The 19,063-nt window shown below is 41.3% G+C and overlaps 2 protein-coding genes across 2 annotated transcripts in view; one reads left to right on the top strand and one right to left on the bottom strand.

The window, feature by feature from the left end:
- commd8 (COMM domain containing 8) overlaps positions 1–1,228 on the bottom strand; it is a 10,257-nt gene extending 9,029 nt beyond the window's left edge. Inside the window, exon 1 of the mRNA XM_034159885.1 lies at positions 1,166–1,228. Coding sequence (XP_034015776.1) covers positions 1,166–1,207 — 42 coding nt within the window. The 5' untranslated portion in view covers positions 1,208–1,228. The remainder of the gene's footprint in view (positions 1–1,165) is intronic.
- Positions 1,229–1,325: 97 nt separating this feature from the next.
- The window catches only part of atp10d (ATPase phospholipid transporting 10D), a 128,637-nt gene continuing 110,899 nt past the window's right edge, over positions 1,326–19,063 (top strand). Inside the window, exons 1-3 of the mRNA XM_034195617.1 lie at positions 1,326–1,724; positions 15,967–16,309; positions 17,639–17,833. Of these exons, the coding sequence (XP_034051508.1) occupies positions 16,032–16,309; positions 17,639–17,833 (473 nt within the window). The 5' untranslated portion in view covers positions 1,326–1,724; positions 15,967–16,031. The remainder of the gene's footprint in view (positions 1,725–15,966; positions 16,310–17,638; positions 17,834–19,063) is intronic.

Genomic DNA, 19,063 nt, shown 5'->3' with positions numbered 1-19,063 from the left:
GAGTATTTACAGTACTTGTGTCCTGTGTGTAGTATTATTTTTAGTACTTACTTGTGTACCGTGTGTATTATTTGCAGTACTTACTTGTGTACCGTGTGTAGTATTTGCAGTACTTACTTGTGTACCGTGTGTAGTATTTGCAGTACTTACTTGTGTACCGTGTGTAGTATTTGCAGTACTTACTTGTGTACCGTGTGTAGTATTTGCAGTACTTACTTGTGTACCGTGTGTAGTATTTGCAGTACTTACTTGTGTACCGTGTGTAGTATTTGCAATACTTACTTGTGTACCGTGTGTAGTATTTGCAGTACTTACTTGTGTACCGTGTGTAGTATTTGCAGTACTTACTTTTGCACCGTGTGTAGTATTTTCAGTACATACTTTTGCACCGTGTGTAGTATTTTCAGTACGTACTTTTGCACCGTGTGTAGTATTTTAAGTACTTATTTGTGCACCGTGTGTAGTATTATTTTCAGTACTTACTTGTGTCCTGTGTGTAGTATTATTTTTAGTACTTACTTGTGCACCGTGTGTAGTATTTACAGTACTTGTGTCCTGTGTGTAGTATTATTTTTAGTACTTACTTGTGTACCGTGTGTAGTATTTGCAGTACTTACTTGTGTACCGTGTGTAGTATTATTTTCAGTACTTACTTGTGTACCGTGTGTAGTATTATTTTTAGTACTTACTTGTGTACCGTGTGTAGTATTTGCAGTACTTACTTGTGTACCGTGTGTAGTATTATTTTTAGTACTTACTTGTGTACCGTGTGTAGTATTATTTTAGTACTTACTTGTGTACCGTGTGTAGTATTTGCAGTACTTACTTGTGTACCGTGTGTAGTATTATTTTTAGTACTTACTTGTGTACCGTGTGTAGTATTTGCAGTACTTACTTGTGTACCGTGTGTAGTATTTGCAGTACTTACTTGTGTACCGTGTGTAGTATTATTTTTAGTACTTACTTGTGTACCGTGTGTAGTATTTGCAGTACTTACTTGTGTACCGTGTGTAGTATTTGCAGTACTTACTTGTGTACCGTGTGTAGTATTATTTTTAGTACTTACTTGTGTACCGTGTGTAGTATTTTTAGTACTTACTTGTGTACCGTGTGTAGTATTTGCAGTACTTACTTGTGTACCGTGTGTAGTATTTGCAGTACTTACTTGTGTACTCTCTGCAGGACGCAGTCTGTTCAGCAGCATCATACTCACTTCCGGTTTCGTCGCGCGGTGCGCTCATGTGACTTCATGTGACTGATGTCACATGAAGTCACATGAGCGCAGGAGTGGCTTTCATGGACAGTAAGGAAAGAAAACATTCGTGCTGTGCTGCGTGTAGAAGAAGTAACATTTTGCAGCACAGGCTTGTATTTCACACCGTCAGAACTATAACATTGACACTAGATTCGTCGTAGATGCAATTATTCTTTTGGGACCAGTTTTCTGACTCACTGTACTCTGACTAGATAGTTTTAAATGAGCGGACAGTGAACGCAGCAGGGGGCTGCACCGAGCATTGTGGTTGAGTCCGTTCAAACCGTGTGGAGCAAAAAGTTCATTGTTTTCCTGACGTTTCGCACACTTCTGTGGAGCACGGACTTTCTTTGAACATCTGTTTGGGGTGGGGTGACGGATTCAGCACCTTATTTAGAAGAAGAAGGATCTTTGTTGATCTGATGTCAAGGAAGCAAAAGCTTCACAGCTCAGTGTTTCAGCTTCACAGGTCAGTGTTTCAGAGTTCTTTGTGTTCAGAAATCACGCTGTTACACAACCAGTGTCTAAAGGCACGAGCGTCCACACCAAATCAAGGTACATAACACTGGTAAAGACAAGAATAAATTAAAACCATACGTCACCCTATACGGATTGTCCGTAAATTATACGGATTTTTTCGAGTTTCACTGTCATACAGACGTACAAATAAAGTCGGATATGCCGGGTTTGATCTGCAGCGGGTCTGTAATCAGCCGTTTCTGCACTTTGATGCGTGAACCAAATGAAGCAATGCTTCGATCCACTAGCTCATTGGTTCTTTGATTCGCTCCTCTTCAGAAACGGCAAGTCCGCTTCTTAACTCCTCTCAAAGCTATTAAAATACAGTGAGTCACTTTTTTGTGGATTAAAGCCACTAACTGGGACTCTTGTCTTATTGTAGTCAAGAAGCGAGAATCGTCCTCCGTTCCGAGTCCGGTCAGAATTAATAACTTCAAAACGAATTGCCCCTTTAAAGAAAATGACACCTCTTTAAAACGTTGTATTACAGATACGAAACTACAGTAGACTAAAACGTTTCTTTCTTCCCAAAATGAGACGTCCTGCATTCTTTATGAATTAAATTGAAACTGACGTGAAGCACAGCGAGCTCAGATATATGGAAAGACATTCATGCCAATAATGTCTGAAAGGAAATGCTTTTGACAAGAACTACAGATTTAGTTTATTCCTATTTATGTCCAGAGATCAAGGATCCACCATGAAGAGTTTATTATGTCCAAAGTTTAAGGATCTAGTGACCAATTTCATATTTATTTATTTTATTCAATTTATTTTTCAGGATTTTATTAATATATTTCCATTAGTGACAGACAGTTCTTGTTTCTGTAAAAAATAACTAAACTTGACACATTCAGCTCGATCAAATTCTGCTTGACGCATGAATACTAGATCGCTATTGTTTGAAATTCAACTGTGGAGGAAATACTAATGATCCTGACTTTAATGTCATTGCGGCAACTCATAATTTGTGGACAAAAACCCAGTTATGTGACACCGCTATGCAGTTGTGTGTACTGTAATAAAACTGATTTTGGTGAGATTTGGAGGTTATAAGGATTTTGTGTTGATTTTATGGATTTTCTCACTTGGTTATACAGATGGACCCTCAAAGGGGTTGACATGTATGTAAAACGTGTTGAAATAAGAAGTCTCTCTGTCTCCTTCAGCCATCTGTTTGTCTGTCTATCTATCTGTCTGTCTGTCCTCCCACCCGCCTGAATTTATTGAATATTTTTCTGGTATCTTGTGTTTGCATGTTGTAGACCGTCCCTAAGCTTCCGTTTCTCCGTCGTCTGCTTGTTCAGGTCAGTATTATTGTTCCAGCTCAGAGGAGGGCTCATATGGATAAGGTTGTAGCTCATTGTCTACCTTCCTGAGGTTAGAAACTAGTGTTGTTTGTTTTTCTACAACGTTTCTCTTAAGATTATTGAGTCACTTACCAGAGGGGGAGATTTCCGTCCTCTGAGTTTGACAGGTGGACCGTCCCAGTCAAACTCCTCATCTGACACTGTCCCCGGAGCGGGACACATCCAGTGGGACCAGGCGCTTGACACCATCAGGAGCTGCTCGGATCACCTCCTCAGGCTGCAGTGACTCCCGCAAAAAACAAAAAAAACAAAAAAATAAAAACATTTTTGCAGTGATATGGTTTGCAATCAGAATTTCCTGCAGTAATTGAGCCATAAACTGAAATCCATAAACTACTTAAACTAAAAAAGCATACATATATTATGAATGATATTCATGTTTTGCGAGACCCCCGTTCACGTTTTGTGAGACTCGCATTCACGTTTTGTGAGATATTTTTTCAGTATTCACGTTTTGCAATTAACAGTTTGTGGATAATTCATGATTTGCATCTGATTCACGTTTTGGGGGTTAACATAGGAACCAGCACATTTTGTCTCCACTCCTCAGGCGTCCTCTCACTTTCCAAGATTTTGTTAAACAATCTGATTACAAACGCCACCTCTCCTAGATATGTCCATGCCTCCACTGGGATGCCATCTGAACTAACTGCCTTTCCACTCTTCATCCTCTTCATAGCTGCCACTTCATCCTCACCATTCTCTTGCACTTCCTGATTTACTTGTTCCACATCATCCAGCCTTTTCGCTCTCTCATTTTCTTCATCACCTCACAATATTCCCTTCACCTTCTCAAAACATTCTCCCTGCTTGTCAGTACTTTACCATCTTCATTCTTTATCAGCCTAACCTGCTGCACATCCTTTCCAGCTCCATCCCTTTGTCTGGCCAATCGGTATTATTCTCCTTCTGTAGTGTTAAAGTTCATGTCACGTCACCTCTGTATGCTGCTTCCTTAACCTTTGCCACTTCTCTTTTCACTGTACATCACATATCAATACACCCCTGTCTACTTTGATCATTTCTCTGAAAAAAAATCAATACTCAGATACTAATCGATATAAAAAAAGAGCAATCTTGAGATTTCTGATGCCCAGCTGTGAAGGGGATTTTCAAAATGTACCCATACAAAACCATATACACTGCTTTTAATATCCAACAACGTTGCTGTCATTATACAAATAATGAATGTTTTTTTCATTATTTCATTCAGTGAAAGATGGAATGTCCATCTTTCACTGAATGAAATATTCTTACCAGTGCACTCGTAAACATTCATTATTTGTTTTGTATAATGCCTAAAATAGATGTCACTTGATATTTTATTAATTTATAAACAAGAGAAAGGGACTTATATTTTGGTGTGTGTCCCTGGTCCTTTGAGGGTCAAGCGGTTCCAAACACTCCAACATGAATTTTAAATAGCAATCCAATCCAAAATTGTTCTCAGTCAACTAACTTGCAAAAGCAGTCGGATTGTTCAAAAACAGTCCTGATGATGTACAACCCCTGGCAAAAATTATGGAATCACGGCCTCGGAGGATGTTCATTCAGTTGTTTAATTTTGTAGAAAAAAAGCAGATCACAGACATGACACAAAACTAAAGTCATTTCAAATGGCAACTTTCTGGCTTTAAGAAACACTATAAGAAATCAGGAAAAATAATTGTGGCAGTCAGTAACGGTTACTTTTTTAGACCAAGCAGAGGGAAAAAAATATGGAATCACTCAATTCTGAGGACAAAATTATGGAATCATGAAAAACAAAAGAACGCTCCAACACCTCTGTCTTTTATAACAGCTTGCAGTCTCTGAGGCATGGACTTAATGAGTGACAAACAGTACTCTTCATCAATCTGGCTCCAACTTTCTCTGATTGCTGTTGCCAGATCAGCTTTCCAGGTTGGAGCCTTGTCATGGACCATTTTCTTCAACTTCCACCAAAGATTTTCAATTGGATTAAGATCCGGACTATTTTTTGACCCTATGTGTCTTTTTGCAAGGAATGTTTTCACAGTTTTTGCTCTATGGCAAGATGCATTATCATCTTGAAAAATGATTTCATCATCCCCAAACATCCTTTCAGTTGATGGGACAAGAAAAGTGTCCAAAATATCAATGTAAACTTGTGCATTTATTGATGATGTAATGACAGCCATCTCCCCAGTGCCTTTACCTGACAGGCAGCCCCATATCATCAATGATTGTGGAAATTTACATGTGCTCTTCAGGCAGTCATATTTATAAATCTCATTGGAACGGCACCAAACAAAAGTTCCAGCATCATCACCTTGCCCAATGCAGATTCGAGATTCATCACTGAATATGACTTTCATCCAGTCATCCACAGTCCACAATTGCTTTTCCTTAGCCCATTGTAACCTTGTTTTTTTCTGTTTAGGTGTTAATGATGGCTTTCGTTTAGCTTTTCTGTATGTAAATCCCATTTCCTTTAGGTGGTTTCTTACAGTTCAGTCACAGACGTTGACTCCAGTTTCCTCCCATTCGTTCCTCATTTGTTTTGTTGTGCATTTTTTGATTTTTGAGACATACTGCTTTAAGTTTTCTTCTTGACGCTTTGATATCTTCCTTGGTCTACCAGTATGTTTGCCTTTAACAACCTTCCCATGTTGTTTGTATTTGGTCCAGAGTTTAGACACAGCTGACTGTGAACAACCAACATCTTTTGCAACATTGCGTGATGATTTACCCTCTTTTAAGAGTTTGATAATCCTCTTCTTTGTTTCAATTGACATCTCTCATGTTGGAGCCATGATTCATGTCAGTCCACTTGGTGCAACAGCTCTCCAAGGTGTGATCACTCCTTTTTAGATGCAGACTAACGAGCAGATCTGATTTGATGCAGGTGTTAGTTTTGGGAATGAAAATTTACAGGGTGATTCCATAATTTTTTCCTCAGAATCGAGTGATTCCATATTTTTTCCTCTGCTTGGTCTAAAAAAGTAACTGTTACTGACTGCCACAATTTTTTTTTCCTGATTTCTTATAGTGTTTTCTGTGGAACGTTACAAATGTAAGCGTTTACTCCCAGGTTTCTTCATCTAATTGATATTCAAGTGTTTATGTCCATTATTTTTTTATCTTCTTGAAATGACATATTAACCTGTTTACAGCTTTCACACTAAACATGAAAGAACAAAACAACATCTTATTATATAAATGTCTTTCAGACGTGCTCTGTGATTGTGTTAAAACTGTCAAATGTACCATTTCCTAATAGTAAGATGTTTTTGGTACATTTTTTTTATTTCACTGATTTACGTTCTGCATTGTATTGACTTAGAATAATTAATGCCATTATTCCTCACACTCCAGTACAGTAGGTGGCGGTATATACAAGGTCTGTTAGAAAAGTATCGGACCTTTTTATTTTTTGCAAAAACCTGATGGATTTGAATCACGTGTGCTTGCATGAGCCAACCTTGAACCTCCGTGCGCATGCGTGAACTTTTTCACGCCTGTCGATTGCATCATTTTCTGGTAAGCAGCCTTTGTGTGAGGATGGGTGTCATGCGCTCGGCGGATTTTCATTGCAAGGAAAAAGACGGAATGACTGGAGCAGCGCCACATCAAATTTTGCCAGAAACTGGGCGACAGCCAGGTGGAAACCATTCGGATGATTCAGATGGCTTTCGGTGACTTTTCAGTCGTGTGACTATCCGAGAAATTGTGGAAGAGGTGGGCATGTCACAACATGTCCTGTGAGACTTCAACATGGAGGCGCTTTTGCTGCGCCGTTAGCAGCAGCATGAATTTCACAGCCACTCTTTTCATGGCCAAACCTTCTGTCACAGTGGAATGTGCCGAAAAAGTGCTGATGTCCACCTCTTCCGCAATTTCTCGGACAGTCACACAACAGTCCCACATCACCACAGCGTTCACTTTGGAAATGATCTGGTCATTTCAGCATGTTGATGGTTGACTGGAGCGTGGCTCGCTCTCCACCGTTGTGCGGACATCTTTAAACCGATTGTACCGCTCCTTAATCTGTGTGATGCCCAGAGGATTGTCACCAAAAGCCGTCTGAATCTTCAAAATGGTTTCCACCTGGCTGTTGCCCAGTTTCTGGCAAAATTTGATGGAGTAACGCTGCTCTAGTCGTTCCGTCATTTTCCTTGCAATGAAAATCCGACGAGAGCACTGCACACGTCCTCACACAAAGGCTGCTTACCAGCAAATGACACAATCGACAGGCGTGAAAAAAATTCACGCATGCACACGAAGGTTCAAGGTTTGCTCATGCAAGCACACGTGATTCAAATCCATCAGGTTTTTGAAAAAATAAAAATGTCCAATACTTTTCTAACAGACCTCGTACCTCTAAACCTGGTTTGTGATCAATCAACACCAAGAAGAACAAGTTTTATTTTCATTAATTTGACCGAGGATTTTCCCTTAAAGCAACGACTCACAATGGATGTGATTATTCACATGTCTTGAAAACGATGCCATCTGTTAAAGTCATTAGCCTCATGTGATGGTAATGGCTAATGTTTGTGTGAGCCGAGTGGCTCCTTTCTGAACATTTTATTTCAAATACGTGTAATAATATGATTAATTCTCATAACAGATCACCTAAAAGTGTGCTCCAGTATTTCCACCAAGTGAAATTTTCATGTAATTTAAATAACTAATTATTTTTTCAATTTAACCTTTATTTAACCAGGTTAGCCCCATTGAGTTATTTATAGCCACGACAGACTGCAGTCGATTAAACAGTATAAAAATCACAAATGTGAAAAATTTGTTAAATGCCCAATAAATCATATTTCAAATATGCCCACAACAAACCTCAGCGCGCGCACACACACACACACACACACACACACACACACACACACACACACACACACACACACACACACACACACACACACACACACACACACACACACACACACACACACACAGACATCAGGATTTACGAGTGACAGTGAATGCATCAGGAAAAGAAACAGCACGATGAAATGAACTTTGCCATGAGCTTTTTTTCAAGACAGGCTTCCATCAGTGTTATGGACTAACTTTGTGTGCGCTGTTGTAAATAATGAACAATTGTAATATTTCTGTGTGTTTGTTTTAACAGTGGTACACTTTAGGTTTTCAGGTAAACGTGTGTAGTTACCAGCTGAATTGTCAGGTCCTGCCTTGGTTCTGGGTTCCTGTCTTGAGTTCTTTGCATCATTTCCTCTGTGGTTTCCCGGTTTTACTTTTCATAGGTTTTTACTTTGTCATGTAAATATCACTTTGGTTCTGTTTATTGCTTTTATTTGTGTTACGCTTTTGTCACTGGTTCATTCTTTGGTAATCATTTATTCTGTAGTTGGTTATTGTTATTCTTTCACTATTAAGTTATTTAAGTTGCTTTAGTCTTAGTTTAGTTCTGCTTGTCACATTTGCTGTATTATGTTTCAGTCACAGGTTTTGGTTATTATTTATCTTGAGTGTTTCTTATCAGATTTTGTTCTGTTTGTTATTTATTGCATTCTTTGTTTATCAGTTATCTTGTTTTATTTATTGCATTATTCTGGAGTCACCAGGTTTGTTGATTCTCTGTTAATAGTTTGTTTTACCATCATCATTTATTGTATTCACTTTTATGTCTCAGCCAGTATCCATTCCATCCTAGTTTGGTTTATTATTAGGTTTCTTGTTTTTCCCCTTTTTCGACTAGTCACAGTATTTCTTAGTTTCGCCCCTTTTGTTTTGCTCACATATTATTGTTTGTCTGGAACTCGTCACGTTATTCACAGTTAGTTTTTCTGTCACTTACTTACTTGCCTTTCTTCCCTCTTCTTTGATTCACTAAACCACACCTCTTTCTAGAACCATCCACACACCTGCACCTCATCACACCCTAATTAGTGTGCTCCTTATTTAAGCCCTCACAGTTCCACTACTCTCTGCCCGATTGTTGACTTTGCTCACTCTCTCGCCTCTTGTATTTGTCCAGTTTGCTCTCTAGTGTTTTTGACCTTGCTTGTGTACTCCGACCTCCGCCTCGCCGTTATCCTGAACTCAGCCTGTTTTTGGCTGTACCTTGTCAAGGCGCTTTAACTCAACTCAACTCAACAAAGATGTCCTAGCTTTACGGAGGGCTTTTTTATAGAGCAACAAACTCTTTTTCCAGGCTAAGTGAAGATCTTCTAAATTAGTGAGACGCCATTTCCTCTCCAACGTATGGGTTATCTGCTTTAAGATACGAGTTTGTGAGTTATACCACGGAGTCAGACACTTCTGATTTAAAGCTCTCTTTTTCAGAGGAGCTACAGCATCCAAAGTTGTCTTTGTAAGTTGTCACAAGTAAGGTCTAACCTTACCAACCCCGAGAGCAGGAACACAGGGACAGCGGTAAGAAAAATTCCCTCAGATGATACTGAGGTAGAAACCTCAAACAGACCATAATCAGGGGGGTGACCCAGCTTGCCATGAGCTGTTAGATCATTCTAACAGTTACAAGGTTTTTCTACAAAGTTTTATAAAGCTGAAGAAACAGGAAGCAGGAAACCAAAGCAGCATCAAAACAAAGTGCAACTGTTGAGATGACCAGGCAAGCATTTGTACCACAGGCATGGGGTCATACAGCACCCTGGGATGCAGGGCCAGCGTTCCTCCATCAGGCCCTCAGTAAGCCTGTCACCGTGGCAAAGTTTATTCCAAACGCAAACTGCAGTGTGCTGCATCAGCTTCAGGTGTGGCATCTCGTGGTCAGTCCAGCACCCTGTGGTTTACAGCTGTCAGTCTTATGCAACGTCATCAGTATCTCGGACAGGATGAAAAAGAGCAGAATAAGTCGGCTGGAAAACTGCGCGTAAGGTATAGTTCATCAGCAGTAAATTCACAGGAATCCACAACCAGACAGCTGCTAAACCAGATTATTCAAGGTGTTTGTAATAAAATGCTTGAAACGACTGATACAGCAGCCACAACAAGAAGCAGCCACATCAAGCGGGCACCAAGTAAAATACATTATGAGAGGCAGAGACACTGCTCTCCAGCCTCTCTCACCCAAAGTGACCACACCCACAAAGGGGTGTGGTCACTTTATGTGACTTTATGGCTTAAACTTTATGGCTTAAAACATTTTAAGGAGGTTAGAGAAATATTCACCCCATCCAGTTGTCGTGGAGGAGGAAACTATCTACAGAGACCACAACCGTTTTTGTACCAGGCTGTACACGTGTTTATTTCTGCTCTAAAGTTGGACATTTTAACATGGACTCCTACTGTTTTGGAGTCAGCCTCAAGGCCAGTTACAGAACTGCAGCTTTTTCCTCTTCCAGTTGGGCTTCAACTGAGACCATCGACGCTTCACACTTGGAATAAAGTTGAACTGTTAAATCAAAGAACGTCTGTCGGGTCTAACTGGATTCGATCTAAGTTCTGATCTATGGATATTGGCTCTGTGCCACATATATTTGCATATGTGCACCGAGCTGATATCCTGTGGGTCTGGTAGAATTCATTTTCCCCGTCCAGCACAGATCAATCAATCAATCAACTTTTTTCTTATATAGCGCCAAATCACAACAAACAGTTGCCCCAAGGCGCTCCATATTGTAAGGCAAGGCCATACAATAATTATGAAAAACCCCAACGGTCAAAACGACCCCCTATGAGCAAGCACTTGGCAACAGTGGGAAGGAAAAACTCCCTTTTAACAGGAAGAAACCTCCAGCAGAACCAGGCTCAGGGAGGGGCAGTCTTCTGCTGAGACTGGTTGGGGCTGAGGGAAAAAACCAGGAAAAAGACATGCCGTGAAGGGGGGCAGAGATCGATCACTAATGATTAAATGCAGAGTGATGCATACGGAGCAAAAAGAGAAAGTAACAGTGCATCATGGGAACCCCCCACAATCTACGTCTAAAGCAGCATAACCAAGGGATGGTCCAGGGTCACCCGATCCAGCCCTAACTATAAGCCTTAGCGAAAAGGAAAGTTTTAAGCCTAATCTTAAAAGTAGAGAGGGTATCTGTCTCCCTGATCTGAATTGGGAGCTGGTTCCACAGGAGAGGAGCCTGAAAGCTGAAGGCTCTGCCTCCCATTCTACTCTTACAAACCCTAGGAACTACAAGTAAGCCCGCAGCCTGAGAACGAAGCGCTCTAATGGGGTAATATGGTACTACGAGGTCCCTAAGATAAGATGGGACCTGATTATTCAAAACCTTATAAGTAAGAAGAAGAATTTTAAATTCTATTCTAGAATTAACAGGAAGCCAATGAAGAGAGGCCAACACGGGTGAGATATGCTCTCTCCTGCTAGTCCCCGTCAGTACTCTAGCTGCAGCATTCTGAACCAACTGAAGGCTTTTTAGGGAACTTTTAGGACAACCTGATAATAATGAATTACAATAGTCCAGCCTAGAGGAAATAAATGCATGAATTAGTTTTTCAGCATCACTCTGAGACAAGACCTTTCTGATTTTAGAGATATTGCGTAAATGCAAAAAGGCAGTCCTACATATTTGTTTAATATGCGCTTTGAATGACATATCCTGATCAAAAATGACTCCAAGATTTCTCACAGTATTACTAGAGATCAGGGAAATGCCATCTAGAGTAACGATCTGGTTAGACACCATGCTTCTAAGATTTGTGGGGCCAAGTACAATAACTTCAGTTTTATCTGAGTTTAAAAGCAGGCAATTAGAGGTCATCCATGTCTTTATGTCTGTAAGACAATCCTGCAGTTTAGCTAATTGGTGTGTATCCTCTGGCTTCATGGATAGATAAAGCTGGGTATCATCTGCGTAACAATGAAAATTTAAGCAATACCGTCTAATAATACTGCCTAAGGGAAGCATGTATAAAGTGAATAAAATTGGTCCTAGCACAGAACCTTGTGGAACTCCATAATTAACTTTAGTCTGTGAAGAAGATTCCCCATTTACATGAACAAACTGTAATCTATTAGACAAATATGATTCAAACCACCGCAGCGCAGTGCCTTTAATACCTATGACATGCTCTAATCTCTGTAATAAAATTTTATGGTCAACAGTATCAAAAGCAGCACTGAGGTCTAACAGAACAAGCACAGAGATGAGTCCACTGTCCGAAGCCATAAGAAGATCATTTGTAACCTTCACTAATGCTGTTTCTGTACTATGATGAATTCTAAAACCTGACTGAAACTCTTCAAATAGACCATTCCTCTGCAGGTGATCAGTTAGCTGTTTTACAACTACCCTCTCAAGAATCTTTGAGAGAAAAGGAAGGTTGGAGATTGGCCTATAATTAGCTAAGATAGCTGGGTCAAGTGATGGCTTTTTAAGTAATGGTTTAATTACTGCCACCTTAAAGGCCTGTGGTACATAACCAACTAACAAAGATAGATTGATCATATTTAAGATTGAAGCATTAAATAATGGTAAGACTTCCTTGAGCAGCCTGGCAGGAATGGGGTCCAATAAACATGCCAATGGTTTGGACGAAGCAACCAATGAAAATAACTCAGACAGAACAACCGGAGAGAAAGAGTCTAACCAAATACCGGCATCACTGAAAGCAGCCAAAGATAACGATACATCTTTGGGATGGTTATGAGTAATTTTTTCTCTAATAGTCAAAATTTTGTTAGCAAAGAAAGTCATGAAGTCATTACTAGTTAAAGTTAATGGAATACTCAGCTCAATAGAGCTCTGACTCTTTGTCAGCCTGGCTACAGTGCTGAAAAGAAACCTGAGGTTATTCTTATTTTCTTCAATTAGTGATGAGTAGAAAGATGTCCTAGCTTTACGGAGGGCTTTTTATAGAGCAACAAACTCTTTTTCCAGGCTAAGTGAAGATCTTCTAAATTAGTGAGACGCCATTTCCTCTCCAACTTACGGGTTATCTGCTTTAAGCTACGAGTTTGTGAGTTATACCACGGAGTCAGACACTTCTGATTTAAAGCTCTCTTTTTCAGAGGAGCTACAGCATCCAAAGTTGTCTTCAAAGAGGATGTAAAACTATTGACGAGATACTCTAACTCCCTTACAGAGTTTAGGTAGCTACTCTGCTCTGTGTTGGTATATGACATTAGAGAACATAACGAAGGAATCATATCCTTAAACCTAGTTACAACGCTTTCTGAAAGACTTCTAGTGTAATGAAACTTATTCCCCACTGCAGGGTAGTCCATCAGGGTAAATGTAAATGTTATTAAAAAATGATCAGACAGAAGGGAGTTTTCAGGGAATACTGTTAAGTCTTCTATTTCCATACCATAAGTCAGAACAAGAGCTAAGATATGATTAAAGTGGTGGGTGGACTCATTTACTTTTTGAGCAAAGCCGATAGAGTCTAATAATAGATTAAATGCAGTGTTGAGGCTGTCATTCTCAGCATCTGTGTGGATATTAAAATCGCCCACTATAATTATCTTATCTGAGCTAAGCACTAAGTCAGACAAAAGGTCTGAAAATTCACAGAGAAACTCACAGTAACGACCAGGTGGACGATAGATAATAACAAATAAAACTGGTTTTTGGGACTTCCAATTTGGATGGACAAGACTAAGAGACAAGCTTTCAAATGAATTAAAGCTCTGTCTAGGTTTTTGATTAATTAATAAGCTGGAATGGAAGATTGCTGCTAATCCTCCGCCCCGGCCCGTGCTACGAGCATTCTGACAGTTAGTGTGACTCGGGGGTGTTGACTCATTTAAACTAACATATTCATCCTGCTGTAACCAGGTTTCTGTTAGGCAGAATAAATCAATACGTTGATCAATTATTATATCATTTACCAACAGGGACTTAGAAGAGAGAGACCTAATGTTTAATAGACCACATTTAACTGTTTTAGTCTGTGGTGCAATTGAAGGTGCTATATTATTTTTTCTTTTTGAATTTTTATACTTAAATAGATTTTTGCTGGTTATTGGTAGTCTGGGAGCAGGCACCGTCTCTACGGGGATGGGGCAACGAGGGGATGGCAGGGGGAGAGAAGCTGCAGAGAGGTGTATAAGACTACAGCTCTGCCTCCTGGTCCCAACGCTGGACAGTCACAGTTTGGAGGATCCAAGAAAATTGGCCAGATTTCTAGAAATGAGAGCTGCTCCATCTAAAGTGGGATGGATGCCGTCTCTCCTAACAAGACCAGGTTTTCCCCAGAAGCTTTGCCAATTATCAATGAAGCCCACCTCATTTTTTGGACACCACTCAGACAGCCAGCAATTCAAGGAGAACATGCGGCTAAACATGTCACTCCCGGTCTGATTGGGGAGGGGCCCAGAGAAAACTACAGAGTCCGACATTGTTTTTGCAAAGTTACACACCGATTTAATGTTAATTTTAGTGACCTCCGATTGGCGTAACCGAGTGTCATTACTGCCGACGTGAATTACAATCTTACCAAATTTACGCTTAGCCTTAGCCAGCAATTTCAAATGTCCTTCGATGTTGCCTGCTCTGGCCCCCGGAAGACAATTGACAATGGTTGCTGGTGTCGCTAACTTCACATTTCTCAAAACAGAGTCGCCAATAACCAGAGTTTGATCCTCGGCGAGTGTGTCGCCGAGTGGGGAAAAACGGTTAGAGATGTGAACGGGTTGACGGTGTACACGGGGCTTCTGTTTAGGGCTACGCTTCCTCCTCACAGTCACCCAGTCGGTCTGCTTTCCCGGCTGCTCGGGATCTGCCAGGGGGGAACTAGCGGCGGCTAAGCTACCTTGGTCCGCACCGACTACAGGGGCCTGGCTAGCTGTAGAATTTTCCACAGTGCGGAGCCGAGTCTCCAATTCGCCCAGCCTGGCCTCCAAAGCTATGAATAAGCTGCACTTATTACAAGTACCGTTACTGCTAAAGGAGGCCGAGGAATAACTAAACATTTCACACCCAGAGCAGAAAAGTACGGGAGAGACAGGAGAAGCCGCCATGCTAAATCGGCTAAGAGCTAGTAGCTACGCAACCTAGCGGATTCCTAAAAACACACAAAGTGAATAATGTGTAAATAATTTAAAGGTGATTCAGCAGAAGGAGTGCCCCAATCAAGGCACCAAACAGGCCATGAAGCAGCACAGGCAACGCACGACAACGGTGCTAAAATAAAATAAAAATCAACTAAACACGCTGTGGAGCAGCACAAATAACGCACGACAACAGTGCTAAAAGAGAAAAAAAAAAAATAAATAAAACAATAAATAAATAAAAACGAAAGCGTTAGCAAGCTAGTTAGCTTGCCAACGCTGATGAAAGTTAACTGATAAAAGTGCTCCGTCGCGATGTTTTGACCGTTAGAGGTCTTCCTTAGGCGTTGGAGCACAGTAAAAAAGTAAAAAGGTAAAAAAGTAAAAAAGTCTTGAAAAAGACTGTTAATTCAAGTCCAAAGCAGCAGGTAGCAGTCTCTGTGTAAACAGTCCCAACAGAGAGCCAAAATTCTGATGCCAACACGTAAACCAACACGTATCTGAACACGTATCAACTCGTATATAGTGCTTGCAAGTCACTATAGGGAGCCTACATGTGGCACAGACTTAATAACTGCATAGTTTGCTGTACATGTCTTGATAGACTGCTAAAGGCCCAGTAATGTCTTCTCCTGGATGTTCTCCAGTTTAGCTAAAAGCAACAAGTCCTGCAAAATAAAGCAGCTGTAGGGACTGCATGCCAGTGAAGATCCTCAGTCATCTGGGAAGGAGATATCTGAAAGTTTAGTAAAAAGCAACTGGATTTCTTGGTTTGTCACCGCTCATCCAACTGGCGTTCAGGTGCTTTGACCATCCTTGTGGGTTCTTTGACACTACAATGGCTCCCCTGCCTGATGTCCAGGTTAAGAGCTCAGTAGACTGACAGGTTGTCTTGTGTGTCTCTTTCGCAGTATGAAAGTCCACAGAGGAGCACAAAGGTGACGTTCCGGGCTCATTTTAGCTCAGTGATGTGGAGATGGAGAGGCTCCACTGGGTACGACATCGATGTCGCCAGTTGTGGACAGCAGACACAGGTCGAGGTTTGTACTCTCCCCCTGACAGCAAACACTCTCTGGACCCCCAATTATCTGGACACAGTGTCAGCAAGAAGCGCCGAACGGTTTTTCCCCAGTATGGGCCCCACCAGCAGGACCACCAAACCATGTCCAAAGCCTACAAGGGAAACGCCATCCGGACTACAAAGTACAGCCTGCTGACCTTCATCCCCCTCAACCTGTTCCAGCAGTTCCACAGGTGAGACTCACCAGACGTCATCATCTGTCAGAGTTTAATTTGGACTGGAAGCAGTTTAAACCTCTGATTATCCATTTTTGTTTGACAATAATAATCATCTGTTCATCCTGTAAACATTCACCTACCTTCAACTTTTTAAAGACTCTGATGGAGAGGAGAAAGGTAGACATACTGTGTCTTCAAGAGACCAAGTGAAAGGAAAGTAAGGCCAGGGGCACTGGAGGTGGGTTCAGGTTGTTGTATCATGATGAGGATAGGAAGAGAAATGGTGCTGGGGTCATTTTAAAGGAAGAGTATGTTAAGAGTGTGTTGGAGGTTAAGCGAGTGTCTGACAGGGTGATAAGTGAAGTTGGAAATTGAAGGGGTGATGATGAATATCATCAGTGCATATGCCCCACAGGTAGGTTGTGAGATGGAGAAAGAAAATTTCTGGAGTGTGTTAGATGAAGTGGTGGAGAGTGAACCCAAGCATGAAAGAGTGGTGATAGGAGCGGACTTCAATGGGCATGTTGGTGAAGGGTAGATATGGTATCAAGGATAGGAATGTGGATGGACAGATGGTAGTTGGAGGAAAATGCCTGAGTGCTGATGGAGACATAGAGAGAAAGCCAAAAGCAGTTACATTGTGCATTTTTAGTACTGGATGAGGAAGTCTGGAGTGGCAGAGAAGTATGTGAGAGTGGTGCAGGATGTGTGCGAGGACAGTGTGACAGTGGTGAGATGTAGGAATGACAGATGCATTCAAGGTGCAGGTGGGATTATAACAAGGATCATTTCCAAACCTACACTTGTTTGTTTTTTGTTTTGAGGGGAGTATCTGCATTCCAGATGACTTGCAGTCATTCCAGAAGGGCCGAGAAGTGCGGCTTTTCTTTGCAGCCTCTGACTCCAGCAGGTGATCACTTTGAGCAGGTGGGATGAGCAACAAAAACCTGCACCCTCTCAGCCTTTTCTGGACACCACTCGTGCACACCTTAGGTTTGAGTTCAAATCCTCGTCAAACCAGAAACTCACGGGTCCTTGGGCAAAGTCCTTAATGTCCAGTTTGTTTTGAATGTGCAGTTGAGCACCCTGCATGGCAGGATGCTATCATCAGTGTGTGTGTGTGTGTGTGTGTGGGTGAATATAAGGCAGCATTGTAAAGCACTATGAGCTTCTGAAACAGATGGAAAAGTGATATATAAATGCAGTCCATTTACCAGCAAATGTATTTGTGAACATTTGACCTACAGTTCCTCTTCAGTTCTTCAGCTTCAGAAGATAGCAGACCGGGGAAATGGATTTAGTAGCACTTGTTGCTAATACAGCTCTCTGACCTTTCCTGTGCAGGGCCGCCAACCTCTACTTCCTGTTCTTGGTGTTGTTGAACTGGATCCCTGTTGTGGAGGCGTTTCAGAAGGAAATCACCATGATTCCTCTTCTGGTGGTTCTCACTGTTATTGCCGTCAAAGACGCCTTGGAGGACTACAGGCGCCATTTATATGACAAGAAGATCAATAACAACACGGTTGAAGTGTACAGTGGGTGAGTCCGTCTTTATTAACATAACGTCACGTGCAGGACTGCATGCACGTTGTCAGGATGGATAAATCCCGAAAGCTTTGGTTTATCGTGTCAGAAAAGCTCATAAATCTTTGAATTCTTTCAAATCTTTTCAGGTGGAAGTAAAGTTAGATTTTTGTTGGAGGCGTAAGGCAAAATGTGGAAGCACAGATGCCACACTGAGTCACTTTGATTTGGTTATCAAAGTACACCGAGCCCTCATGGAGTCATTCTGCATCAGTGGACTGACAGTCCCACTAAAGTATGTAACACCGGACTGTGGTATGTGTCAGGTCAACGTGAGAGACCAGGAAACGGGACCATGTGACATTTTCAGAGATCCAGTGATCTCAGCATCTGTCACAGGCTCTATATTCAGCATTTTCTGGGACTTGTCCTATAAGTAGACTAAGAGACCGACTTGTCTTATTGCTGTCTTGACTTGTCCCATGTCGGCAGGTTTGATAACGAAGCGCAGCTGAGTCAACTGTGAGAAAAAAACTAATTCTCCTCCATATGTATCTTTAATTCATACAGTCATTTTAAAAATAATATGCCACACACGTAAGGTATTTAGGGTTATTTTGTGTATTTTGTGGTAAAATTGCCATCAGTTGGGGGGGGCGGGGGGGGGGGGCGGGGCGGGGGGAGCTGCACATATGCACATTGTGCGTGTAGAGTGTAAAACAGGTTTACTGCAAAAGCCACACTGACAAATCTGCTGTGGACCCTGTTGATGAATAGTTAAAAACTCAAAAATCAAATCCATCAAATCAAATCCACACCATAAATCTGGTTTTTGATGAGCCGTTTAAACTTGATTCAGTTAAAAACGTACGCGTCCTCTCACTCTGCACAGCAGAACAGCCCGTGTTTACTGCTGATCATCACACAGACGGAGCTCTGCATTTAAAAAACACACCGACACACTGGTTTGCTTTAAGTACAGTTTTTCAGTTTCAATTTATTTTCATTTATGTAGCACCAAATCACAACAAAGTTGCCTCAAAGTGCTTCACATAAGTAAGGTCTAAACTTATTAACCCCCAGAACAAGAACACAGGAGACAGTGGTAAGAAAAAACTCCTTCTGAGGAAGAAACCTCAAGCAGACCAGACTCAAAGGGGTGACCCTCTGCTTGGGCCATGATACAGACACAAATTACAGAACCATATATACAGGAAATGATGCTGGTGCACAGGACAGGAGGGT

Source organism: Thalassophryne amazonica, chromosome 19 (genome assembly GCF_902500255.1).
Source record: "Thalassophryne amazonica chromosome 19, fThaAma1.1, whole genome shotgun sequence".
Classification (NCBI taxonomy): domain Eukaryota; kingdom Metazoa; phylum Chordata; class Actinopteri; order Batrachoidiformes; family Batrachoididae; genus Thalassophryne; species Thalassophryne amazonica.
The sequence above is the reverse complement of the archived record's forward strand: the minus strand, read 5'-3'. Positions and strand labels throughout refer to the sequence as shown.